Below are 26,523 nucleotides of genomic sequence, written 5' to 3'. Positions count from 1 at the left end.
GGGTGGAGCCAAGGATCTTCCAAGTATTGCAGACACTGCTAAAGAGCAGAAAGAATACTGTTAAGCTGTGAGTGAGAAATCAACAGCTAAAAAAGCAAAGTGCCTTGAGCAGCAGGTCTGTGGTTTGATGGCAGATAAGATTTAAGTGTCAGGATTGCCAGACCACACTGTTTTCTATTAAAAAAAAAAAGAGGGGGCGGGTAGGGGAGGCATATTAAGAATTTTCATATGCTCTAAGTTTTCCTTCATCTCAAGATGGTACAAACTTCTAAGTGGATTATGGCACACAATGTCTGCAGACTGCTGGACAAAATCCTTTGATTCAAGTGAAATTGGAAGACTGACATCATAGGAGAGTGAAACAGGAAAAAGAGAGAAACAGTGTGTATTCTGATGCCCTTCCTCCCTTGGATGATGTTCAAGTGAGGCCACATTTCTAAGCCACATTGATAGCTTTGGCGTGGAGTGTTTTCCCTCCTTGCCACACTATTTGTCTACAGGAAGCCAGAGAGGGTGTGGGAGATAAGGCAAGGTTGGCACCTGACCAGGTATGGTCCACTGACAGTCCATCATCTACCTTTGTCTACAAGCCTCCTCTGCTGGGCCAGACAAAGATGCTGCTGAAAAAGCTCTGTAGGGCAGAACCTGTTTGCATGATAAGAAAGCAGAGCTAGAGCCAAGAGACTCCCAGGCCTGGCTCTTCTTGCTTTCTTTGTGCAAAGCTGCACCTGGACCTTATACTCTGGTGACCTTATATTTTAGTTAGCCCGAGATTGTTCCCTTTACCCCCTACAACCTCATGTTCACATCCTTCACCCCTTCACTTTAAAGATGCTGTCACAATATAATGAATTATATGGTAATGCCTTCTGAGCGGAAGTCCTGATAAATGCTGAGTAGCAACAGTAGAGTCAAACTTCTTTGCATTAAAATTGGGGAAATAAGGAAGATAGCATAATGGTTATGCAAAAGTATGTCATGCTAGAGGCTCTCAATTCCCAGGTATAACTGCTCTACCCACTAGAACACAAAATTTATCAGGGATCTGGTAGAGAGAGAGAGAGAGAGAGAGAGATAGATCACAGATCACAGCACCACCAAAGACTTCTTCACTGAGGTTCAGGCCTGTCTTGGACCTAAGTGCACACACTGCAAAGCATTGTAGTAACCAAGTGAGCTATTTCACTGATCCTATAACATTTTTAAAGATTACTTACTTATTTGTTAATAAGAGAGAGAACAAGGGCTGAGTGGTGGAGTATGCAAGAAAATGCACATGTTACCATGTGCAGAAATCTTGGTTTAAGCCCCAATCTCCCACCTGCAGGGAGTAAGCTGCATAAGCAGTGAGGTAATGCTGCAGGTGCCTTTCTTTCTCACACTCTTTCTATCTCCCACCTACTTTCAATTCTGTCTCTATAAAAGAAAGAAGTAAGAGAGAGATAGTGAAATGGCCACTAGGAGTGTTGTATTCATGGTGTAGGCACCAAACACTAGCAATAAACCTAGTGGAAAACATAAATAAAATAGGAGAGAGAACTAAAACATCATTCTGGCATAGTTGGTGTTGGGGATGGAAGTGAATCCTGCACTCTATACTTCTGAGTCACCTCTCCTAAACACACACAACACACACACACACACACACACACACACACACACACACACACACACACACACACCATTGCAGAAAGAGAATACTTTGAATTTCACAGGCATTCTCTAGAATAAGACCATAGCTCCCCTGAAAAATGGGCTTCATTTTTTCCTCTTTGATTCACACTAATCTCATGGGGTCACCTTGCACAGTGAATTTCACACCATCCAGGCAGGACTGTGCCCAGTGCAATAGGATCTATTGCTTAGCCCCAATTCCATGCATCTCCAACAGGACCAGTGGTCACCAATACCAATCCCATTTCTTCCTTCATTTTTGAAAACAGAAGGTTTTTAAAAGTTTTACAAACATGACCAAGGTATAACACAATTAATTTTTCCAAACCTTGTATTTCAGTGGCTGGGAACTGTACTTAAGAAACAGAGCAAGTACCCTTCCTACCTTATGCCTTTGTTCACTAATCCTTTCTTAAATAAAAAATTAAAAAAAAAAAAAAAAAGAAAAGAAACAGAGCAAAGGATTATTCTGGATAAAAATCGTAAGGGGCCTGGTGCTGACACATCTGGTAGAATGCACTGGATAAAGCCTTAATGGACTGTGGTTTTTCACTGGTGACCAGAAGACTGAGAAGTAGAGAGGACTGGAAGAAGGGATGTGGGAAAATTTAGAGATCTGGTGCCCCCACAGACACATGGTGGGAGCGGACGAGGTTGGGTGGAGGGTGAGGTCTGGTGGCACCCATTTTGAAGATGTCAAACTGTGACCATAGCCATGTAAATCAGCACTTTCTCAACCAAATGATGAAGGAAAAAAGAAAGAGAGAAAGACATAAAGAGACAGAAAGTCATAAAGAGAAGGAAAGAAAGACAAAAAGATAAAGGAAGAAAGAAGACTAATTTATGACACATCCTTTTGATTTCAGAAATGTTAAATAGGGAGTTGTAGGTTTTATGAATTCAAAGTAAATTTTCTCTTTCCTTTCTGACTTTGTAGTTCATTAAATTATATACATAGCTGAGGCTCTGAGTTTCCAGGTTCAGCCCCTAGCATCATCACAAGCCAGAGTTGATCAGTGCTTTGGTCTCTTTCTCTGTGTAATCTTTCTGTGTCTTTCATTAAAAAACATTGAAAAATATATACATAGTAAACTCAAGTCACATATTAGTGCGACACACAGAACTCAGAGATAATTTGTTACATCTCACCCTAGCCATCCATATTCTGGCCCTGTGCCAGTCTTTGAAGTATATTCACATAGAACTACTATCTTGCTTATCATTTTCTTAATTACTCCTTGCTGTTTTCTAATCTCTGAGCTACAAGGTAACATTTTACAAGCTTGTAGATGAGTACTAAAGTGGAATTACAGTAACAAAATATACTTTTCATTTTTTGGCAAATCTGAGTAATGAGATCAATATCTGCACCATAAGAACACACTACTCTTGTAAGTCACTTTGGGGCTACAGCTTTGATTTTCTCTAAGAAATTCCTTCCCCAATTCTGTGGTTCTCAGACTTTAGGGTGTTTGAGAATCAGCTAAGAAACTAGCAAAAAGTAAAAGAGTAAACTCTGGATGTCTTCTACTTACATAAGGAGTACTTTTTTTTTTTTTGGAAACTTCTGTGGGAATCATAACCAGGTCCCTTTGTGCAAGACAAAGGATGATAAGGAGAGAAAGACTTTCTCTTTATGAGGTAGGGGATCCTATTTCCCTAAAGTTTCAGAAACCATCAAAAGGCCTCTTCCAAATATAGCTACTCTCTAATTCAAGTTTAGATGAGATAACTGTGGGCCCTGATTTAGAAAATTTGTAAAAACACTGACTTTGGAAAGCATCAAAATCTAATAATACCCATCATGAGGATCAGCCAAGGAGCTCATGAAAGATGGTACCTGCTTAGCATGTGATCCAGGTTCAATTCTGGCCCCCACTGTACTGAGGAAACCTTTGATGCCATCTCCACCCCCCTCTTTCTGATTAAGGCAGCCCCTGCAGGAGTGAAACCCCAGCAATGGCAAAATCACTCATGAGACCAGAGGTAGCTCAGTAGCAGAGTGTATGTATGCATTACATATGGGTGGTCCTGAATTCAATCACTGGTAGAATGCTCTGGTTTCAGTATCTCTTTCAATTAAAAAAAATTTAAGGGAGTCGAGTGGTAGCGCAGCGGGTTAAGTGCACGTGGCACGAAGCTCAAGGACCGGCTTAAGGATCCCGGTTCGAGGCCCCGGCTCCCCACCTGCAGGAGAGTAGCTTCCCAAGTGGTGAAGCAGGTCTGCAAGTGTCTATCTTTCTCTTCTCATTTCTGTCTCCTCTCCTCTCTCGATTTCTGTCTATCCAACGACAGCAGCAACAACAATAATAATAATAAACACAACAATGATAAAAATCAAGGGCAACAAAAGGGGGAAAAAATGGCCTCCAGGAGCAGTGGATTCGTGATGTAGGCACCAAGCCCCAACAATAACCCTAGAGGCAAAAAAAAAAAAAATTAAAGAAATCATGTATATTGCATATATATTTTTATGCCACCTAAGAGCAGTTCAGTGAACATCTATTGGCTGTGTTAATCTCTTCCTAGGTTTATACATTTTTTGTGCGTATGTTGGAAGTAAGGCTGCATATCTCCACTGGGCAGACATCTGATATGCCTGAAAGAAGACGTAGCATCACAATAAGGGAGTCCATCATTTGACTCTACAGAACAGAGTCTCTTCTTATTCACCTGCCCATTCTACACCATCCCCATACCTCTACCCCTACAGAAATATTGTTTATAAATGGAAAAGCAGTAAAATTTCTTATTGTGTTGAGAAAAAAAATCTAGTTTTACCATAAACAGGATCATAGCATGCTGCTTGAGCTGCAAGTAGTTTAACATTATTTTGAAGCTCAAACTATGCCAGATGGCCCCAGAAAGAAGGTGGGGGAAAAAAACAATTAAGTTTCAAAAAGGGACTTTTTTTAAAAGCAAAGTCATTGAATATCCAACAGGTGTTAATGCCTTTTGGATATGTCCAAGAAGTACTTTTTCTTCCTTATTTTGCCACCAGGGTTGCCACTGATGCACAATGCTTGCATGACTCCACTACAGTCAGTATCCATTTCATTTTTTAGACAGAAGGAAGGAGAAAGAAAGAGAGAAGGGGGAAGAAAGGAAAGATACAGCAATGCTGAACCACTAGTTATGATGCTTTCCCCTGATGGTGCTTCCACATGGTGGTGGAGGCACGAGTCCAATCCTCGCCATAGTATTGTGTGCACTCCACCAGGTGTATCACCAGCCAGTCCTAAAGTATATTTTTAAAAGTACTATACTGTTTTTAAAACTATTCAGATTCAAAGAGACAATGATATATTTGTTTGTTATTTTTTTATATTTATTTGTTTATTCCCTTTTGGTGCCCTTGTTGTAGTTATTATTGTTATTGATATTGTCATTGTTGGATAGGACAGAGAGAAATGGAGAGAGGAGAGGAAGACAGAGAGGGGGAGAGAAAGATAGACACCTGCAGACCTGCTTCATTGCTTGCGAAGTGACTCCCCTGCAGGTGGGGAGCCTGGGGCTTGAACCGGAATCCTTATGCCAGTCCTTGCGCTTTGCACCATGTGCGCTTAAGCCACTACACTACCGCCTGACTCCAGCCACTACACTACCGCCCGACTCCCGATATATATATTTTTTAATGTGCAAAAGACATTGCAAAACTAACCAAAATTCATCTGAAGACAATCTAGAGAGAAAGAGGGGCAATAGAAATTGTTTAATTTGTAATACAAATTGGTTTTAAGTTGCATTAAGTAGTCACAAAACAACTGGAAGTGGTAATAATATCTTGCTAATTCTCGTCCAACCCTAAAGTAATTTTATCCCGAGAATGAACGGAAAGATATGTCTTACGTTTGTTATTAAAGATTTGTCTTCCTCCCAGGTCAATAACTTTGGTTTGCCTCCTCTCCCCGGCAAGGTGTTCCAGCAGGAACCTGTCCAGTTCTTTGTAGGTGTTATGGAAAACACAGCCTCGCTCAGCCTGCAGAGCAATTGCCTGTTCCAGCAAACTTAAGTTCCCCTTCTTCTTTAGGTCCACAGACTCTTCGTTCATGGCTGTCAGGCACCCCTTGTCATCTTCCTCCATCTCAGGGAATGAAGGTTGGGCTTTGCCATCGGAAGGTTCCATGTGAGTGTTCTGTGAGTCTTTCCTTTCTGTATCAGAGTCACCTATGCTTTCACAACTGATATATTTGTCCCCTTCCATTTTTATTTCAGGGATTTCCAATAGGTCTTTTCTATTGTCTACTAAAATATACTTTGGGACTCTCTGAAGTTTGGTTTCCTCTGAAGAGCTGGAACCACTCTCCCAACTATTCTCAACACTTTCAGAGTTACTGTCATTGTCATCAGAGGAACAGAACTGTAGCTGGGAATCATCGGTTTTGTCTTTGCTGTCATCAGGATTAACCATGAAGCACTCATCTGCTTCTTCACTCTCTGCTTTGAGAGACTGGATGCCACTGTCATTTAAGTTTTCACTGTTGGTTTGCAAAGACACATTTTTTTCAAATTGTCCCAAGTGCATTAATGATTTGACGACAAGCTCTTGGTAACAACCATATCTTTCTTCCTTACGATTGGAGTTTTTCTGTGCAGGTGAATGGAGGTTCTCATCCATAGATTTCATAATGATTTCTTCTGTGCAAAAAGAAAAGCAATATTTTTTAAAAAGGTTTAATTTAGGTAATGTGAAATGTATCAGTGAGTAGATTACTGATTTTATAAAAATAAGGAAGAAATACCTACATCTTCTTTAAAACAGACTGATATTCTGAAAACTGCTTTCAAAGAAATATTAGACACAACATATTAAGAGTTAAATGCTTCTGGGGTACTGAAGTAGATATTTAAAAACAGACTCCTTGGCAGGGGTAGATAGCATAATAGTTATGCAAAGAGGCTTTCATGCCTGAGGCTCTTAAGTCCCAGGTTCAATGCCCTGCACCACCATAAGCTGAGCAGTGCTCTGGTGTAAAATATAAAATAAAATAAAATAAAATAAAATAAAATAAAATAAAATACAGACTCCTAACTGTGAAATAACTACTGCTATATGTACTATATTCCAAAGTCTTGGTCAACCAAAAGGAATTAAAAGTATATGCTATAGATTATAAGGAAAATACTCAGGTTTCTTTCTCTGGTAGCATGGACATATATCTTTGAAGCTTATTTGATTTATGCTCTCTCCTTCCTTAGTTTTTTTTTTCCTAATTTATTTTTTTACTTGTAATTAATATTGGTTTACAAGATCTTAAGATTACATACCATACTCACCACTAAAGTTCTGTGTCCCCACCCTCTACGGTTTCTGAAATATACTTTGTGATTGCATGGAATTTTAGTTAAACTACAAAATGGATATACATAGAGATGATAACTAAGCAAATTCTGAAGCTTTTGAGACTTCCTGATCACTGTCAGAAATGTCACACAAAAATTCCATGCTGAAGGGGCATCCCAGTAAGTGGGAAATCAACCTAGTCAAATAATATCTTATGCAGAAACACATTTTCTGATTTGGTGTTTGTGCTTATTTAGTAAAAAGGAAATGAGACATGGAAGTGGAGATAGAGGGAAGATGTTGAATGTTAACTAGTTGTTCTCAGTAGAGGGCTATTGAGTGTTTGGATAATCAGGGAGCTCTGTGACTATGAACAGTGTCCCACTTCCCATTTTTCTAGAAAGGTCAACTGATTCTCTGCTGTCCAGTACTGTGACATTTATTAGACTCAGACTCTTTTCTTCTCAGTAATGAGGTGCTATATTGCATACATTTATGTGTATGTGTATATATCAACCTACACAAGTCCACATTAGTGCAAACATACCAACGAAAGGTATGATTCTCTGTAGACCCGGCCCAGAACTAGCAAATAGGGTTGTCAGGGAATCATGGCACCCAGCTCATAGCAGGCTGTGAAAGACACCAGATAAACCTGCAGTGGTTTTCTGACATTCAACAAGCAAGCCAAAATAAAGATAAATAAATAAATAAATAAATAAATAAATAAATAAATAAATAAAGGCTGCAAAACCATTTCTGTCTCAGAAAGGTTGGGGGATGGGAAGGGCCCCCACTCCCCAATAAACAAACCCACTGAAAGACTGTTAAAGACACCAAGTGAAGTGCATTCTTTGCTAATAAACATCTTTGGAGGGGAACAAAGCACAGCAATCTTTGCTTGAAGCCTGCAGAAGAGGGTGTCTGTGCAGAAGACAATGTGCCGTTTTTTTTTTTCTGGTCTCATTTAATTTTTTCATAAACATTGTCTCTGACAAGGACACTCAAAAATACATCTCCATCATCTTCTTTTCTGGTAATTATCTCCCTAAATCAACACTGGACTGCCAGGATCAAGTAAATATTGCCATAGTAACTAAAAGCATTTTTGGATGAAGGGAAGAATTTAGTCACAACACTGGCCCCTTTAAATAATGCTGATTATAGGGTGCAGTCTTTTGTTGGGATCTATTCAATATAAACTGAAAAATTTAACATTTTACTTCCTAGAAAAGAGGCTGCATCAACAAGCGCATATTTGACAGGATGGTCTGTCCTCTCCTGAATTCCTATCAGAGGAACTCCAGGTTTAAATAATATATTAAACATAGTCTAAAATGCAAATGAAGTTTTTCTCAATATCACGGCTCGCTATTAAGAGAAAGTGGAAAGGGTTATGATAATTTTAAAGTATTATGAACAACAGAAAACAAATAAAAAGCATTTTCAGTGAATATGCTCAATTCATTGAACTATTCTCTCACTCCACTTAACTACCCACATGTGTACAATAATGATTTATAGACATTATACCTAATTATGCATATTTGGGCTGTGTTAGAGTGCTAACAAAAGCTCTAGAAAGCAACAATTACCTCTGTTGCTTAGCTACATAGTTTAAAATATTCCTATTAAGTGCAGATCACCAGAGAGGCGGGAGCGACAAAACCACACATGTGCAGGACAATGCATTTCAGTGTGTTGCTGCCAACTGCTAGCATTTTGGGTCATTTCCAGTTTACATAATTGTTCGGTTCAACTGTTTGTTATATACTAAAAGAAAATATTTATTAATTATTCCTTGGAAGAAAAAAAAAGGGGGGGAGCCCTCCCGATAGAGGTGCCTACATGTAACAAGCAAATTAGTTTCCAGGGATGTTCTGCAAACTAACTTAGGATGAAGCACCCAGCCCTCTCTGGCTTTCACTGCCTGTATGAGAAAGACATAAGTTAGTTTTGGAACTTGACAGATATGTAACGAGGTACTCTTTCTACCTGGCTTTGTGATGGGATGTTGATGTTATGGTTTTTTTTTGCTTGTTTGTTTGTTTTGTTTTTTGAAGGGGGTAGTTACTGGGGCCTACCTCCTATTTAGGCTGACTTTTTTTCTGAGAGTTGAAAGAGCAGAGAGGGAAGGAAGGAAGTCATGACAGCACCAAAGCTTCCTCCAGTGCAGTACGGGCCTGCCTTGAACTTGAGTTACATGCATAGTAAAGCAGGTATACCATCCAGGTGAGCTATTTTGATGCCCCATCCCCCCATTTTTTTAAACTGAAAGCATGTTTTTATTTTCCTTAGTCATTAGTTCTGTGCCTTACCAGTGGAATAACTAAAACAGCCCAGGCTTTAGAGTTAGATCCAGATCTGACTCTAGGCCTACCATTTTGTGCAGTTTTTTAAAATATTTTTTAAAATGTTACTTATTTATTATTGGATAGAGACAGAGGGAAATTAAGAGGGGGAGGGGGAGATAGAGAGAGGGCGAGAGACAGAGAGACACCTGCAGCTCTACTTCATCACTCATGAAGCTTTTCCCCAGAGGCTTGAACCTAGGTTCTTGCTCACTGTAGTGTGTGCACTTAAGCAGATGTCTGCACCCCACCCCCGCCCTGACTCTTTTCTGTACAAGCAGATAGGCTGTAGGGTTACACTGGCGTGCACACTAAGCTGGAGTCACCTAACAGGAACTCAGGAAATAGTCAATTTTCCCTGGTCTAGGTGGGATTGGGTTGTTAGAAGAGTCATGACGTATTTTTTTCTATGCAAAAGTGAATCATAATTTTTCTGACAACCCAGTATCTTAGAAGACTGTAACAGGTCTGGGTGGTGGCACATAAGGTAGAGAGCATACACTACTATACGCAAGAACCAGAGTTCAAGCCCTGGTCCACATTTTTAAGGGAGAAGCTTCTTAAGCAGTCAAGCAGTGCTGCAGGTCTCTCTTTCTCTCCCCCTTCTCTCTCAATTTCTTTCATTCTCTACCCACCCTTGCCCCCTCCAAAAATGTCACTTGGAGAGATGCATTGATCACATAGGCACTGTGATCTGGTGAGAACCTTGGTGACAAAAAAAAAAAAAAAAGAAGACAGTAATAATGGAGGTGATGTGGGACCTTTAACATGAGTAGTATGAGGCTTCCCCTCTCCCCCCTTTAATCTAGAATAAATAGTGACATTGACCCTTGAGAAAGGCAGGTTTTGAGCATAAGGAAGACTCAGTCCCACTCATTACCAGCCACAAAGGCCATGGTGCTACTCACCAGCTGCCTGGAGGATCTGTACTACACAGAGGGAGAACTTCCAGGAGCTCCAGGTCCAGAGAAGGGACTGTGCTGAGACTTGAAACCACCTGCCTATGTGACCTCAGGATGTCCCACATCTCCAGAGTCCTGGGTCCCCATCCATGATTCAACAGCTGGCTGCTCCAATGCATTTTAGGATAATAAAATATTAACTTCCTGACAAGGCACTCAGTTCTCTCAAATGTGACAACTAGAAGCAAAGAATCTTCTGTCCCACTTTCCAGAGGGGGAACTATTGTTTCAAAGAGATAAAAGTTTGAGATTATATAACCTTCTCGTGGGAAGGCTGGGATACTGACCAATGGAGCTGAGCCTCTCAACACTATCTTCTTCCTTTGGAACTGTTCTCCCAGATCCCAAAACCCAGGGGAAGTCAAATGTCATAATGTTTATAAATACAGCAACCCTTGGGAGAAACTGCTCAGAATACTAATAGCTTATTATTTTCCCATGTTTGGCTAATTTGATGAGTGAATTTATCATAAGACCTTAGAAAATAATTGTCAGCTGACTTTCAATGAGAAAACAATGGCTTGCTAGATTGCAAACAGAAATATGTGGGGAAAATAACACTAATATTAAAGCAAAAGCAAATAGCCCTACCTTAACTTCCTTAAACTAAGTTAAAAATATTCCTGGGTAGGGGCTGGGTGGTTTCACACTTGGTTGAGTACACATGCTACAATGCACAAGGTCTAGGGTTCAATCCCCTAGTCCCTACCTGCAGAAGGAAAGCTATGTGAGTGATGAAGCAGGGCTGCAGGTGCCTCTCTGTCTCTCTCCATCTCTATCTCTCCATTGCTCTTGATTTCTGTCTGTCACTGTCCAATAAATAAATAAAGATAATAAAACATTTTAAAAAGTATTCCTTGGTGTAGAGCTGGCAAGACAGCTCATTTAGATAAAGTTTGCTTTGCTATGGAAAAATAATCAGGTTCAAGCCTGGTCCCCACTACACTGAATAAAGCTTTAGTTTTATGGTTTCTTTCTCTCTGTCTCTCTATTTTGGTCTCCATCTTTCTATCTGAAAAAGTTGATTGGAAGTAGTGAATCCCTAGGAATAACAAAAGCAAGTTAAAAAGTCCCTGAGTCTAGTCTTGGGGTGAGGGGTAGGGACTAGGCAAGCAGTGGGATAGGCCTTATTTCTTACCTTATACAACATTCCTCATTCTGAGAGCAGGAAGATATTTCAAAGTGTAAAAGGAGGACCAGAGAAATATGTCACTGGGTAGAGTGTATGCCTTGTCATGAATCCAGCCCATGTTTGAGTCCTGGCATTGCATGGAAGTGCCACAGTATTGGGGGAAGCTACAGTGGTGCTGTGATGTCTCTTGCTCTGCCTTTATTGGAATAAAAAAGTCAGCTTGGGAGCAATGAAATAATGCATTCAGGAGGTTCAAACTTTGAAATGAATGAATAAATAAACAAATAAATAAATATTAAGAAATAAATCAGTGTGGCAGGGGAGCTAGCTCAACTGGTAGAGCATGAGACTGTACCAGTTTGAGACCCAGAATTGCACATATGCTTCTCTCTCTTTCATTCATTCTTTCTTTCTTTCAATATGAAACTTTATCTAACATGAAATAAGTAATTAGAAAAACTGTGGGGAAGGGCTGGAGATGGGAGGACACACTTTCCTTACAAAATTAAATAATAAAATAAACATTGTTTTGCCTAATATTCTGATGCTCACACTTGCTTATTTGTTTCAAGCCATATCTACTTCAAGGTCTATGGTATTCTTGGGAGATAGAGGCTAGCATATTCTTGTCTTTTATGCCAACTGTTCTGCAGCAAAGCAACTTGAGCAAACCAACCAACCAACCAACCAACCAACCAACCAACCAACCAACCAACAAAAATATCTTCTGAAAATTACAATACATTAGACTCATTTAGCTTAAGTGGATCTCATTACAATTGGAAGCTAGTTCTGCTTCTGTTACTAGCTAAGTTGCTTTTATAGGTAAGGTAGTTTTCAGGGCCCCTTGAATATGTACTTTTGCTAGGACTGGAAACCCTGGAGAAGTTAATTTATTTTTCAAAATTCTCAAAATTGAAGTTACAAATATTATTTGTTGAGACATCACCCATGTCATTTAAAAAAGTTGTTTATTTAATTTTATTTTTGACAGAGAGACAGAGAAAGCACTTATCAAACCAGGGCTCAGTTCTAACAAATATGGTGCCTCAGACATGCAAGTCCTGAGGTCTCAGGCACTTAAGTCAAGTTCTCTACCACTGAGCTAGTTGTCTGCCAAACCTGGGGTAAGATGAAATAAAAGTACCATACCAGTTCCTGGCCCTCCTATTATCCATGAATTGTGGTTATAAACTGATGCATTGTTAATCTCACTCGATGGGGACCCTTTTCCTTGTCTAAATTAGGAAGGCATGAGCTTGTCCACTTCCTGATTATAGTATGCTTGGACACTAAATTAACTCTCTTTTCTTCCAGAGGTTGGAGGACAACTTACCCAGAGAATTGAAGACAACTAAAGATTTTGCTCTTTTGAAAAGGAATATGACCATTGACATGACATTTCTGGAAATGTTACTTCATGCTTTGACATAGTAGAAACTTTGCTCAGTCTGCATTCTGGTAGTAGTCAAAGCATAAGCAGAATTGCTTTATGGAGGATGGTTGCCTGAAAAAATAATTATTTTGCTTTGTTCCTAAATTATCTTCCTTCTAACACTTATTAACTATACTACCTTAAACATTTAATCTCTGTGGTCCCTGGGAACTAAATGATCTTTAAAGTTGTGATCATAACCATGCACACCTACTGCCATTACTGAGTCGATTACATAATATAATTTGTGTCTGTAATATATTAATAATTCAAAAATAATAGCTACTGTTATAATTTTAACATATCCATTATTGTTAGTAGTGTTCCTGGTACTAAACTTAAAAAAAAAGTTCACATTTGTGAACCTGCAAATGGATATTCATCAGTGCTTATGAGTATTTAACTGAGTATATCTTGACAATATGTTTTCCGGGCAGATATTAAATATCTACATAAGTACAGTAGAAAGTGGCATGTACTAGGCAGATCCAATTCTTATCCTCATTTTACCTGCAGTTCTGTGTTGATGGGAAGACATTCATTTTATTAAATGTCTAGCAAGTTAACATCTGCTGAATGAATTACACTTCAAATCTAACCACATTGATTCAAGGGCTTTCCTTACTATTGGTATTAGATTTGATTGCCAGTTTTCATGAATCTACAAAAAAACTGGGACCTGCTCAAGGAAATAAACAAACAAAAATCAAGGATGACCATAATTTATAGATGAACCATGAAAATTTAAGTTATATGTTGCATACACAAAACCCAGAAAAACTATTTTAAACACTGTCAGATACAAAAACTCATTTGTTTTAATGACAGAATCTTAAACTCTTTGAAAACCAAGATTATTAAGGACCTAATGAGTCTGATCTGAACTCTGTGCTGAGTTTAGCATGCTTTTACATATTTTCTAATAATACCTATTGTTATTAATTAATTCTATAGTTATGATTTAAGAACTAATCACATAGGATTTATATATTTCCATATATCCTCCCTCCCACTCTCCCTCTCTTCCTTCCTCTTTTCCTTCTTTCCCCTCCCTCCCTCTCTCTCTTTCTTTCTTTCTTTCTCTCTTTCTTTCTTTCTTTCTTTCTTTCTTTCTTTCTTTCTTTCTTCCTTTCCTTTCACCAGAACATAGCACAGTTCTGGCTATTGGTGGTACCATGGAAAGATACTAGCACCTCTTGGACATAAGACCTATGAGTTAGCACTGTTTAATCTCCCAACCCTCATATATACTTTTAAAATAAGAATATATTTAGTACATTTTTGAATCCCCCCAAAATTACATTCAGCAAGTGTGTCTTATTACTGGATGGGTTCACTCATATGTGGAATCTAGAGATCTGATACATATGAATTTGGAAAAAGAAAAAACAGAAGCAAACAAACTATTTCTAAGACTTGTGAGAACTATGGTGGTTATCTTTGGGAAGTAGAAAGGTCAGGACATAGGACTTCAGTGGTAGGTGTGATGTGGAACGATAAACTATAATCTTTTTATTTTATTTAAAATATTTATTTATTTATTTTGGCTAGAGACAGAGAGAAATTGAGAGGGGAGGGAGAGATTAAGAGACAGAGACAGAGAGACATCTACAGCACTGTTTCACCTCTACTGAAGCTTTTCCCCTGCAGGTGGGGACTGGGGAATTGAACCATGGTCCTCGTGCATTATAATATGTGCACTCAACCAGGTGTGCCATCACCCAGACCCACACCGTAATCTTATAATCTTGTAACCTACTATTAAGCGTAAATAAAAATTAAATTAAAAAAGTGTGTTTTTAATAGAATATATGTATACCTAATTTTATTTTCTAATGAATTGAGTTTTAAGTTTCCATTTTAAATATATCTTGAGGGGGGCAGGCAGTGACCCACCCAGTTAAGTATACACATCAACATGCGCAAGGACCTGGGTTCGAGCCTCCACTCCCCAGAGTTAAGCAGGTGCACCAGTGTCTCTCTTTTCTCCGTCTCTATCTCCCCTCCCCTCTCAATTTCCCTCTGTCCTATCGAATAAAATAGAAAAGAAAAAAAAAAGACTGCTGGAAGCAGTAAACTTATCATGCTGGCACCAAGCCACAATGATAACTCTGGTGGCAAAAAACAAAACAAACAAACAAACAAAAACACAGAAAAGTGTATCTTGATATATTTGCCTTGTCTTTCAATTCAAGTCTTACGCAAAAAATAAACAGTGATATTCCAACTTCTGGAGGCACCGTAACTACTAGAAACACATTCGAACATCTCAAAATCGTGACTATATTTCACTAAGAAAGCTCAAAATATTAAGGTTAGTATCTACTTTCACTGATTTATGGTGTTATTATCAACTGTATTTGTGGAGAGAAACTTGCTTATACAGCAGAACAAACTGATGTTTTAGTTGTTTATATGTGACCTGTACATTATATGTAACATATATTATCTCAATTACTGCAGACGAGGATGACTAAGAGAAATTAAGAACATAGTAGAATAGTGCTTAATTAATTAATTAATCCACTTATTTTTACCAGAACACTGCTCAGTGAACCTGTGACTTCAAAGTCTTAGGCATGAAGCCTTTTTTTTTCATAGTCATTATACTATCTCTCCTGGTAAAGTAGTTTATATACATGCATACAAATATATCTATACATTACAGATGTACATATATATATATATATATATATATATATATATATAAACTAAAGCATTTATCACATGTATACTGGCTCAATCACTATAGCATAGTAATGATTGAGATGAATTAATAAGAGTTTAATAACTAAAATGTTTATCATATATCTACACACACACACATTTTAAATACCTTAAAGTTAATTATAACTATTTATTTGAAGCACTTTTCCAAGACTAACAAATAAAGATGCTCATTAACTTTAAGGCTTAGTATCAAATTTTCATCAAAAAGCACAGGATAATCCTGGAATGCAAATGGATTCAGGACAAGGACACTCTGTTGCTTATCTTTTAGGCTCTTCATCATACTGCCAAGAATCGCCCCCAATAAATGGATGGTTAGTGGAATGAAAGATCTGGTTTTGTTTCCAAGTTAAAACATATTTTCACAACCACCATACTCTAGACTCTTTAAGGCAATGAAGTAGAGACATTCCAGGTCCCTCCCTTGTTACCTGTAGTAGGGTGATTGTTTGCTTCCAATAGGCCATCATCCTCATCTGCTTCGATCCTGTCATCACATTCTTCTTTGCAGTCCACATTTGGACTGTAGTGTCGGGGCTTCATCAGCAAGGATTTTCTTTTATTGACTGGAACCACCAAAGACTGCTCTTCAGCTTTCCTCTTCTTTGCCAAGGAACAATCATATGTGGCGCTGTAGTGGTCAAGATAAATTAAGGACATGGTCAAGTAGTTGACTGTTGTTTGCCATTTGATTTTCATGAAGTGCTTGCTACCCAAAGTCTGTGTAAACTTAGGACTAAAGGATGTGGGTTAGTTACTGGCATTAACAAAAATCAATCCAATCCATGACTCCAGTGAAATTGTGTAAATTTTGTTTTACTCCCTAACAGAAGAGTTAAAAAAAAATCCTTAATCCTAAATAAGCATATGTTAATCTGTGCTTTGCTTGACACTACAATAAATACCCAGGGAGGGATGAAACAAGATTTGCACTGGTTTACTAATCCTAAGAAACAGCTAATGTGAAAAATATACCACCAAATACAAAACATATGTCCAGTATGGATAAATCACAAGGTTTTTCAAATAGTTTTCTATTGAAATTGCTTATCTCTTCCACAGTTGTGGATCCAACTTAAGATGTAATATCTTGGGCTCAGACTTGAAAGAAAGGAGCATAAAGGGAAGGGACAGGCTATGAACATGCAATCCACTCATCTTTCAACACACACACACACACTAAAAAAAGAGATGCTACACAATAATCAGCTTTTGATTCTCACCTACTTGGCAAACAGAGCAAACAACTAAAGAGAGGAAATGAGATTGGGTTTTACAAAAACTGACAACTGTTTAGCCTTACTCATATCCTTGAATGGTTTTCTTTGAAAGACCTCCTCAAGAGAACCTTTTCAATGTAGATTTTCTACATATAGTTCGCTTGGAATTCATGCGATTACTCTGTATACTGATGCTAAGATAAAAATTTTCTTGGCAAGAATCATGTTGACTAGAGAGCTTAGCCAATGAAAGCCACTGAGAGATAGATATACTTGAGGGTTGAGTGCACATGTAATCATGTGCAAGAACTTGGTTAAAGCCCAAGGTTCAAGCCCTACCTGTGGACATGTGGTGAAGCAGGAGAAGGAGAAGGAGAAGAGAAAGAAGAAGAAAAAGGAGGAGGAGGAGGAGGAGAATCAAGAGAAGCAGTAGAGAAATGTAAGCAGTGTGGATAAAAATATTCTTAGGAAAGAATCCTAAATTCAGAATAATAAAATATTATTTACCTCATCATTAAAAATATGACTGAGTATTAAGTAGACAATAACATTAAAATTGTTCTTGTGGAAAGAACAATAGTCAATTAACCTATTCCTTGAAATCAGCTGATTACAGTCAAAAATATATTCTTGAATTTAGAGAGCAAGTTAAAAAAATTTAGAGACCAAAAGTGCTATTCCAAGGAAAATAGATGCTAGAAGAAAAAATTATTCAAGAGTGTCAGAAATCTCTCAAAAATTGTAGAAAATTGAAATTTATCATCAGGAACAAAACTGTGAGCTTCTTAAAGCAAACACAAATAACTTATGTAGTTTTGTAACATTTCTCCAATGAACCCAATTTAAATTTACTGTGTTCAGAGGATGGAGCAAAGGAGGATATAACCAAATGTTTACGAAAACAAAAATGTGTCTGTAGAATACTGTAGAAAGCAAAGACCTATATATGGACATAAGTTGCCAGTTTGCCAAGGAAAACAGTGTGCCTCTTCTAGTAATGACAACAATTAAAGAGAAGCAAAGGCATCCTTCCTTCATCCCTCTCTTCCTCTCTCCCCCCTCTCTCTGAGGGGAAAGAGACAGAAGAAACGTAGAGAAGAGGGATAACATTTCTAGGCATGGAAGGAGAGTTCAAGAAGTTCTATACACCACTTAGAAATTTATTTATTTATTATTCCCTTTTGTTGCCCTTGTTGTTTTATCGTTGTAGTTATTATCGTTGTTGATATTGATGTCGACATTGTTGGATAGGACAGAGAGAAATGGAGGAGCAGAAGACAGAGAAGGGGAGAGAAAGATAGGCACCTGCAGACCTGCTTCACCGCCTGTGAAGTGACTCCCCTACAGGTGGGGAGGTGGGGGCTCGAACCAGGATCCTTATGCTGGTCCTTGCGCTTCATGCCGTGGCGTGTGCTTAACCCGCTGTACTGCCGCCCGACTCCCAGAAATTTCTAAATCAATTGAATTTCCACCAAACACATCCAGAAAGTACACAAGAATAGAGAACAAGTATCTCAAACCAAAAAGACAACAGAAAAATGAGGAATGTGCCTAGAAAATGTCATTTAGCTAGTAAAGCAGCAAAAGAAAGTGGATTCTGAAAACCAATTTAAGCGTAACATTGGCATGGAGAAGAAGATCAAGAAAGCTTATTTAAATAAAGCTTTGTTAGCTCCAGGAAACACTACTCAAGGAGACCTGGGGTGGGGAGATAGTAACAAAGAAACACCTGGTCACTCAAAAAAAAAGTCACTACTTGCTTGCCTGCTTTTTCTTTTATTTTAATTTTTCATTATGGAGGCTTCACTGCTCCAGGCTGACTTTCTCTGAGATAAATATAGAAAAACAGAAACAGAGAGGGAAAGACACTAGAATATAGAAATTCTTCCAGCCTTGAACTTCAGTCATGCATATGGCAAAACAGAAGCACAATCCAGAAAAAAAAAAAAAGGTCTTTTTTTTCTTTCTTGATAGTTATGAATGAGGCTAACCAACCAATACTCATCTGATGCTTGCAAATTCTGCCTAGTTGTATTATAATTCACATCTTCATAGTAAGACAAATAACATTCCTCAAAAATAACCACTAGTTGATACAGTTGGTATTTGAATCCTAGTCTCTCAAGTTCCAGAGCTCATGCATTTTCCTTTGTGTTGCCAAACCAGAAGAATCAACTTGAGTTCATTTTTGCATGGCTTGACAATTGGGTGTAGTAGTACTTGAAAAACCAGCCACCTCTTTCACTGTAAAGAAATTGCATAGCACAGAGCTTTGCCCTGCTATTCACTCGCATGTATAGAGTTCACTTGTAAATTTTGGAGATGATGTTGGTAAACAATGATGGAAAAACATATTGTAGAACGTCATTAAGAACCCTCATCCCTTTCAGATCCCCATGCAAACATATACAAAAAAAAAAAAAGCCCATAGTCTGAGGTAGTAGAATGAGCCTAATGAGATAGACTTAATGGTAATAAAAATAAACTTCAGAGCTGGTAAGTAACTCATCTGGATAGAGTGTCTACTTTGCCACATACACAGCCCAGATTTAAGCATGGCCTCCCATGGCACTGGAGGAAGCATCTGTACTGTAGTTATCTCTCTGTCTCCCTGTCTCTGTCACTCTTTCTATCTGATAACATTTGTCCAGAGTAGGGAAGCCCTGGTAACAATAAAAGAAAGAAAACTTAAAAATAAATAAATAAATTATTTTAATTAAGTAAATTCCAGTACTTGGGTCCAGATAACTGTCAAGTCATATGAGATATGTAAAATTTTATCTAAACTAACAATTTTGTTCACAATTATTATACTTGATAGTAAAAATATATAGATTTTATTATTTTTTTCAAAGCACTACTCATTTCTGGCTCTGGGTGGTATGGGGGATTGAACCTGGGACTCTGGAGCCTCATATATGAATGTCTTTTTGTATAAACACTAAACTATCTCCCTACCTGGGGATAGCAACAGTACAGGTAGTCACTTGACTTAGTACTTATCGATATGGAATTAACAACAAATAATTAAATCTTTTAAGACACCAAGTGTCTTATTCAAAAATGGAAATAATACTTTGCCTGTCTCATGGTGTGTAAAGAGAAGGTAACATCTGTGATAGTAGTGACAGAAACAGGTAGAAACATAGCTGCTCTGACTGCCTGCTGTTCAGTGCTCTTTGGATTCCATCAACATCAAGCTGATGCTTGATGCTTTAGTAGCAACATGAACTCTCTCCCTGGCACACTGCAGATTTCCACATGCTTCTATGTCCATAAATGCATTATACTTTTCTTTGACACATTACTGATATTTCCATAAATTACATTAGATTTATTCATAATATTAGCTTTAAATTTCACATTCTGTTCATTTCTCCAATGCAAAGTAGCCATGGCCCAGGCAGCATTTGCAGCTAAAAATGAAAGGCTTTATAATAAATATTACCCTTTGTGTGTGCATGGAAAATGGTCCCTTTCCCTAGTTTTCCCTGAGGGCACACTATTTTGGCTTTATTGTGACACTTCACTGTGACATTGCAATGAGGGAAAGCCATGCTTTACATGTCACTGAAAGAAATGCCACAAAATGCTAACATATCTTCTCAAGGTTGCCAGAAATAATTTCCACTGGGTTGTGTTTTCCCATCTGCGGAGCTCTGAAATGTTAAGGAAATAAATGAGCTCTATTATCTATATTTTTCTAGTAGATGAGAAAGAAAGAAAAAAAATACACTCAGCCCTGCATTTATTGTTCTATTCAATCAAACTGTTGCTTTAAACATCCAGAGTCCTCCAGGGAACTTTATCAACGCACCAAATACCTTTCAACACTGTATTTCATACCTGTGAAAGGTATTAATAAAAAGGTATTTCATACCTTTTTATTAAACTATCTTTAAAAGATCTGACTTTTACCTAAAATATTTCAGCTACATATTTGAGAGTTGGCCCTATTTAAAAATCAGAATTATAATTTGAAATGGTATTTTCTTTGTTGACAATGTATGGCTGAAGTTTAAAAAATGATTGAGGAAAACAAGCTAGATAATTTTATCAATAAACAATGCTGAAAGTATCTTTAAAGGTAGATATTTATAAGATAGAGAGAGAAAAAGAGAACGAGGGAGAGAGATAAGGAAAATAGAAAGAGAAAGAGATGGAAGAGAGAAAGGGAGGGAGAGAGAAAGGGAGGGAGAGAGAAAGGGAGGGAGAGAGAAAGGGAGGGAGAGAGAAAGGGAGGGAGAGAGAAAGGGAAGGGGGAGGTGTGCACACTACTTAGGTTGGCGGTGCTGAGGAGTGAATCTTTGTCTGGGGTCCTCAGATATATAAGCACTATGCTTGAATAGGCTTAAATATCTCTCTGTGGTCATGGAATTATCTTCAGAAGCCAAATTTACTGACCTCTACAGTTTCATAAAAGAGTAACTAATTCTTAAACAATGTGCTCCCCCAAATCTGTCCAATAAGCACTAGGTTCCAAAATATTGTTCTAAGATATTCTTATAGTAACAGATTCTCAATCCAAGCTACCAGGAAGTATGTAGCAAATTTAAAAATGTAGATTCAACAATATCTGATCATATGCCCCACCCCCTAAAAAAGAAAAATAAGTAGAAGTTATGAATCATATAATCCAAGAGAACTATTTACATCCCCCAGCATATCCTTGAAAACTCATAGTGAGTATTCCAAATGATTTCCTTTTTTATTTCTTTATTGGGGGATTAATGATTTACAGTTGACAGTAAAATACAGTCGTTTGTACATGTGTAACATTTCTGTTTTCCACATAACAATTCATCCTCCACTAGGTCCTCCTCTACCATCACGTTTCAAGACCTGAACCTTTCCCCCAAACCCTACAATCTTTTACTTTGGTGCAATACACCAACTCCAATCCAAGTTCTGATTGTGTTTTCCCTTCTGTTCTTATTTTTCAACTTCTGCCTGTGAGTGAGATCATCCCATACTCATCCTTCTCTTTCTGACTTATCTCACTTAACATGATTCGTTCAAGTTCCATCCAAGATGAGGTAAAGAAGGTGAATTCACCATTTTTAATGAGAAGAATTCTATTGTGCATATAGACCACAACTTACTGCCACTCATCTGTTGTTGGGTACCTGGGTTGCTTCCAGGTTTTGGCTATTACAAACTGTGCTGCTATAAATATAGGTATACACACATATTTTTGGATATATCTTGAGGAACCAAACACACTATCAAAATGATTTATCTTAATTGAGCAGACTATCACAGACTCCTGGAAAGGGAACAAGCAGTATAAATTTGCATTAAGAAGATTGGCAGAAAAAATAAAGATATGAGAATTAAAGTAGAGAGAGTGAAGCCCAATATACTTTCAGAGGTAAGATTGTGTTTGAGAAAACGCCCCCCAAATCTATAAATAACAAATTAAAATATAGAGGTAATGTCATAAGTCTAATATTTAAAAATTATAGCACCTTCTATAAAAATTAATGAAAAATATAAATAAATCTAAAACTATATATAACCTAAACAAATATGAAATATTTAAGAATAAATCCAATAAGAGATGTACAAAACTTATAGAACAGATAACATATTAAGAAAACTAAGGAGAAACCAAATAAATAGAGAAATATAACATGTTCATAGAATAAGAGTACTAAAAATTTTCAAGTTTCCATAAATTTATGCATTAGGTTCAATATAAAACTAACAAAATCCTGGAAAGAGGATTTCAAAAAATTTTAAGTAGCAACTGTAAGTAAAACTATAAGTGATATGAAAAGGAAAATAACCAAGAACAGTAAGGACCACCTTGAAGAACAATAGCAACATTGAAAAATTTATAATCATCAATGTCTTTGTTTTTCATAAATAGCTATTACTTGAGTTAGTTGGTGCAAGCATAAACTAATAGACCAGTGGAACAGAACAGATGTTCCATCTACTGGGTTCAATAAAAGACTCTGTGTTGTTAGGGAAAGAACTGCTTCCACAGTGAGTGCTGCTTGGTCAATTATATCTATCCTTCTGAAAGTCCTAATTTATACTTCATTGTAGATAAAATACATAATTCCAGGAGGATTATGGGGTTAAAACATGGACTATAAAAACAGTAAAGCTTCTAGAAGGAAATATGAGACAATATCTTGAAGACCTGGGAGTGGCAATGATGTCTTAAACCATTTACAAAAAGCAACAATTTAAACAAATATAGTGATAAATTAGAATAAAGATATTTATTTACTAAGATACCAGCCAGGAAGGGAATTTCTATCAATATTCTATTTATTGATAGGTTTACATAAATGTGTTGAAATTGTTACAATTTATGAATCTCCACTCTTATTATTTGCACCCTCTTTGGGATATTTTTTTACTCTTTAAAACTTTTTAAGAATAAAAAGAGAGCAAAAATATAAGCTACATTAAGACAGCAGGAACTGTTGGAGCTCCCCGGCTCTCCACCTGCAGGGGAGTCACTTCATAGGTGGTGAAGCAGGTCTGCAGGTGTCTATCTTTCTCTCTCCCTCTCTGTCTTCCCCTTCCCCTCTCCATTTCTCTCTGTCCTATCTAACAACAACAACATCAATAAAAACAACAATAACTACAGAAACAATAAAAACAACAAGGGCAACAAAGGGGAAAATAAATAAATATTAAAAATTAAAAAAAAAAAAGACAGAGGGAACCTTCTGCTTACTCTATAAGGCCCATATCTCCCCGTCCTGGAAGCTCTAGGGTGGGGCTCACTTTCTTGCATGCTTCTCTCAGTTCATACCAACTGATACTGCATCTGATGATCCCAACCTATTCAATGCAATGAGTACCACCTTGACATGCTTCACTTCAGAATGTGTCCAGAGATGTCAGGGGTGGAATGCCAACCATTCAGCATGATTACTCAGGTGAGACCTTTCCTTTCTCATAGGACTCTTCAATTTCATTTCAGGTGGTTCACTTCTTAACAAAACCTCAAAACCTAGATATAGACCAGGTCCCATGAGATAGGGTATATGTACACATGTATTCATAAATTAGGGCAAAATATATACCTTAGAGCAAAAGTGTAAAATAGTTTGCAGTGAGCCAATAAATGAAGCAAGGAAGTAGAAAGACCTAAAAAGACACCATAAAGTACCTAATGAAATAGTTTCTACTTAGACATAGATACCATCCTCACCTACTTCCTATTACACTTCCCTCAGTCACTCCAAAGCTAACCTTATCAAAGTAAGGACTGCAAAAGTTGACCAAAGACAAGAGATTGGAATACTTTAATGATGACTCTTTAATCACTATCAGGCCACCCCACCAGCTGGGGACCTAGTTGGGGAGTCCTGGGATTCCCACACAGACATGATGAGCCTCGAATAGATCCCTCTCTCCATTGTCACTGGTTATCTCCATCAGGAACAACATAATGGACCCCTTTGGGGGCCCCCATAGGGCCTTGACCTCAATGTGGATCAACAATGGTAGAGAATGTTCTAACCTCCAAAGGAGGGGTTGGATAACATACTCTATGTTCCACCTGAGGAAGATGGGTCCTGAAATTAATGCAACTTGGAATGTTCCTACTGATGACCACAGAATGCAAGTTCAGACCTTCAGGGATGCAGAGGTCACAGAGGCTCCTAAGCTGAACATGGGCTGCAGATCAGATCAAATCAATAGGGTTTACAGTCAACAATATTTATATACTTTTCTCATATTTGGGAGCTACTCTCTTCCCTGATCCAAATTTCTATCCCTTTTTCCAGTCAAGACATCATCCCCCCAGATAATAACATGGGTCCACCTGCATATCAGATGTCAGGCTCAGGCAAAAACTAATAAAGTTATAGGCTCTCTGGAATATACCTGAAATAGACCTACCAGGTATTTCCAAAATGGAGACCCAAAATCTTCATCTGCAACATTCCAGCCTTTAGGTTCATGGTTAGTCAACAATTTGTTCTGCTTTATATCTTAACTCTTTTTTTCAGCTACCAGGTTCCAGATGCTACCATGGTGCCAACCAGACTTCCCTGGGCAGACAACCCCACCAATATGTCCTGGAACTCCACTTCCCCACAGCTCTGCCCCACTAGGGAAAGAGAGAGACAGGCTGGGAGTATGGATCAACCTGTCAACATCCATGTTCAGTGGGGAAACAATTACAGAAGCCAGACCTTCCATCTTCTGCCTCCCATAATGACCCTGGGTCCATACTCCCAGAAGGTTAAAGAACAGCAAAGCTATCATGGGAGGTGATGGGATATGGAGTTATGGTGGTGGGAATGGTACCCCTCTTATCCTATGGTCTTGTCAGAGTTTCCATTTTATAAATAAAAATTCAAAAAAATATACAAGCTACAGAGTGGGATAAATGATTTGTAATTGATATATCAAAAAGAAACTCTTAACTCCCATGCTTATGGCAGCATTATTTCCAAGAGCGAAGAATTAGAAATAATCTAACTGTCCAGTAACCAACAAATAGATAAAGATGTGAAATATATATGCAGAATAGAGTACTATTCTGCTATTTAAAAAAAAATGATGAAATCTTGCCATACATAGAGAGAATTATGTCAACTGAAATAAGTCAAACAGAGATACATGCAGTATATAGAGAAAATCATATCAACAGATGAACAAAATAAAGAACAAAACAAGAAATAAATTTGGGGGTGGTTAGGTGGTGGTTCACTTGGTACAGTGCACATGTTACTATGCATGAGGACCCAGATTGAAGTCTTTAGTTGTCATCTTAGTCCCCATGGGAGAAGCTTCATAAATGCTGGAGCAATGATGCAAGTTTCTCTCTTTTTCTCTTTCCCTCTCACCCACTCTATTTCTATTCCCTATTCTCTTTTTTAAAGTGGTTTTTATTTGAGTGGTGGTTTATTTTGCTGTGCAAAAGCTTTTCAATTTGATGTAGTCCCATTGGTTTATTTTTGTTTCTGTCTTCCTTGCAAATGGAACTGAGTCATTGAAGATGCCTATAAAACTTAGATGGAAAAAAGTTCTCCCAATATTTTCATCTAAGCATTTGATGGTTTCTGGTCTAACCACAAAGTCCTTGATCCATTTAGAGTTAATTTTTATGTGTGGTGAAATATAAGCTTCTGCACAGCAAAAGAAACCACCGCCTAAACAAAAAGATTCCTTACAGAATGGAATATCTTTATAGGTCATGCATCAGACAAAAGGCTAGTAACCAAAGCATGTAAAGAACTCACCAAACTCAGCAACAAAAAAGAAAATGACTCCATCCAGAGGTGGGGAGAGAATATGAACAGAATATTCACCAAAGAAGAGATCCAAAAGGCCAACCAACATATGAATGCTACAAGTCATTGATTGTAAGAGAAATGCAAATAAAGACAACAATGAAAGCAGGATAGATAGCATAATGGTTATGCATAAATACTCATGCCTGAGGCTTCAAAGTCCCAGCTTCAACCCCTTGTACCATCATAAACCAGAGTTAAGCAGTGCTCTGGAAAAAAAACAAACACAACCAACCAATCAATTAATCAAACAAACAAAAACCAATTAGATACCACTTCACTCCTGTCATATATCAGAAAGATTAGTAACCACAAATGCTAGAAAGATTGTGGGGGGTAAGGAAACCCTTCTGCACAACTGGTGGGGATGTAAATTGTTCCAATCCTTGTGAAGAGCAGTCTGGAGAATTCTCAGAAAGCTAGACATATACCTACCTTTAGACCTGGAAATTCCTTTACTGGA

At 37.8% G+C, this 26,523-nt stretch overlaps 1 protein-coding gene across 3 annotated transcripts in view; it reads right to left on the bottom strand.

Moving 5' to 3' along the window:
* The window catches only part of ST18 (ST18 C2H2C-type zinc finger transcription factor), a 163,755-nt gene that overhangs the window by 80,383 nt on the left and 56,849 nt on the right, over positions 1–26,523 (bottom strand). The window contains exons 1-4 of one of the 3 annotated variants that reach the window (XM_060198471.1): positions 16,000–16,090; positions 12,740–12,910; positions 11,410–11,599; positions 5,524–6,312 (exon numbers count right to left, since the gene is read on the bottom strand). In XM_060198471.1, the coding sequence (XP_060054454.1) occupies positions 5,524–6,301 (778 nt within the window). In that variant the 5' untranslated portion in view covers positions 6,302–6,312; positions 11,410–11,599; positions 12,740–12,910; positions 16,000–16,090. Of the gene's footprint in view, positions 1–5,523; positions 6,313–11,409; positions 11,600–12,739; positions 12,911–15,999; positions 16,200–26,523 lie in introns of those variants that run through there. The other 2 variants (XM_007516048.3, XM_060198463.1) reach the window with 2 other exon arrangements.

Source organism: Erinaceus europaeus, chromosome 1, assembly GCF_950295315.1.
Source record: "Erinaceus europaeus chromosome 1, mEriEur2.1, whole genome shotgun sequence".
Lineage (NCBI taxonomy): Eukaryota > Metazoa > Chordata > Mammalia > Eulipotyphla > Erinaceidae > Erinaceus > Erinaceus europaeus.
The sequence above is the reverse complement of the archived record's forward strand: the minus strand, read 5'-3'. Positions and strand labels throughout refer to the sequence as shown.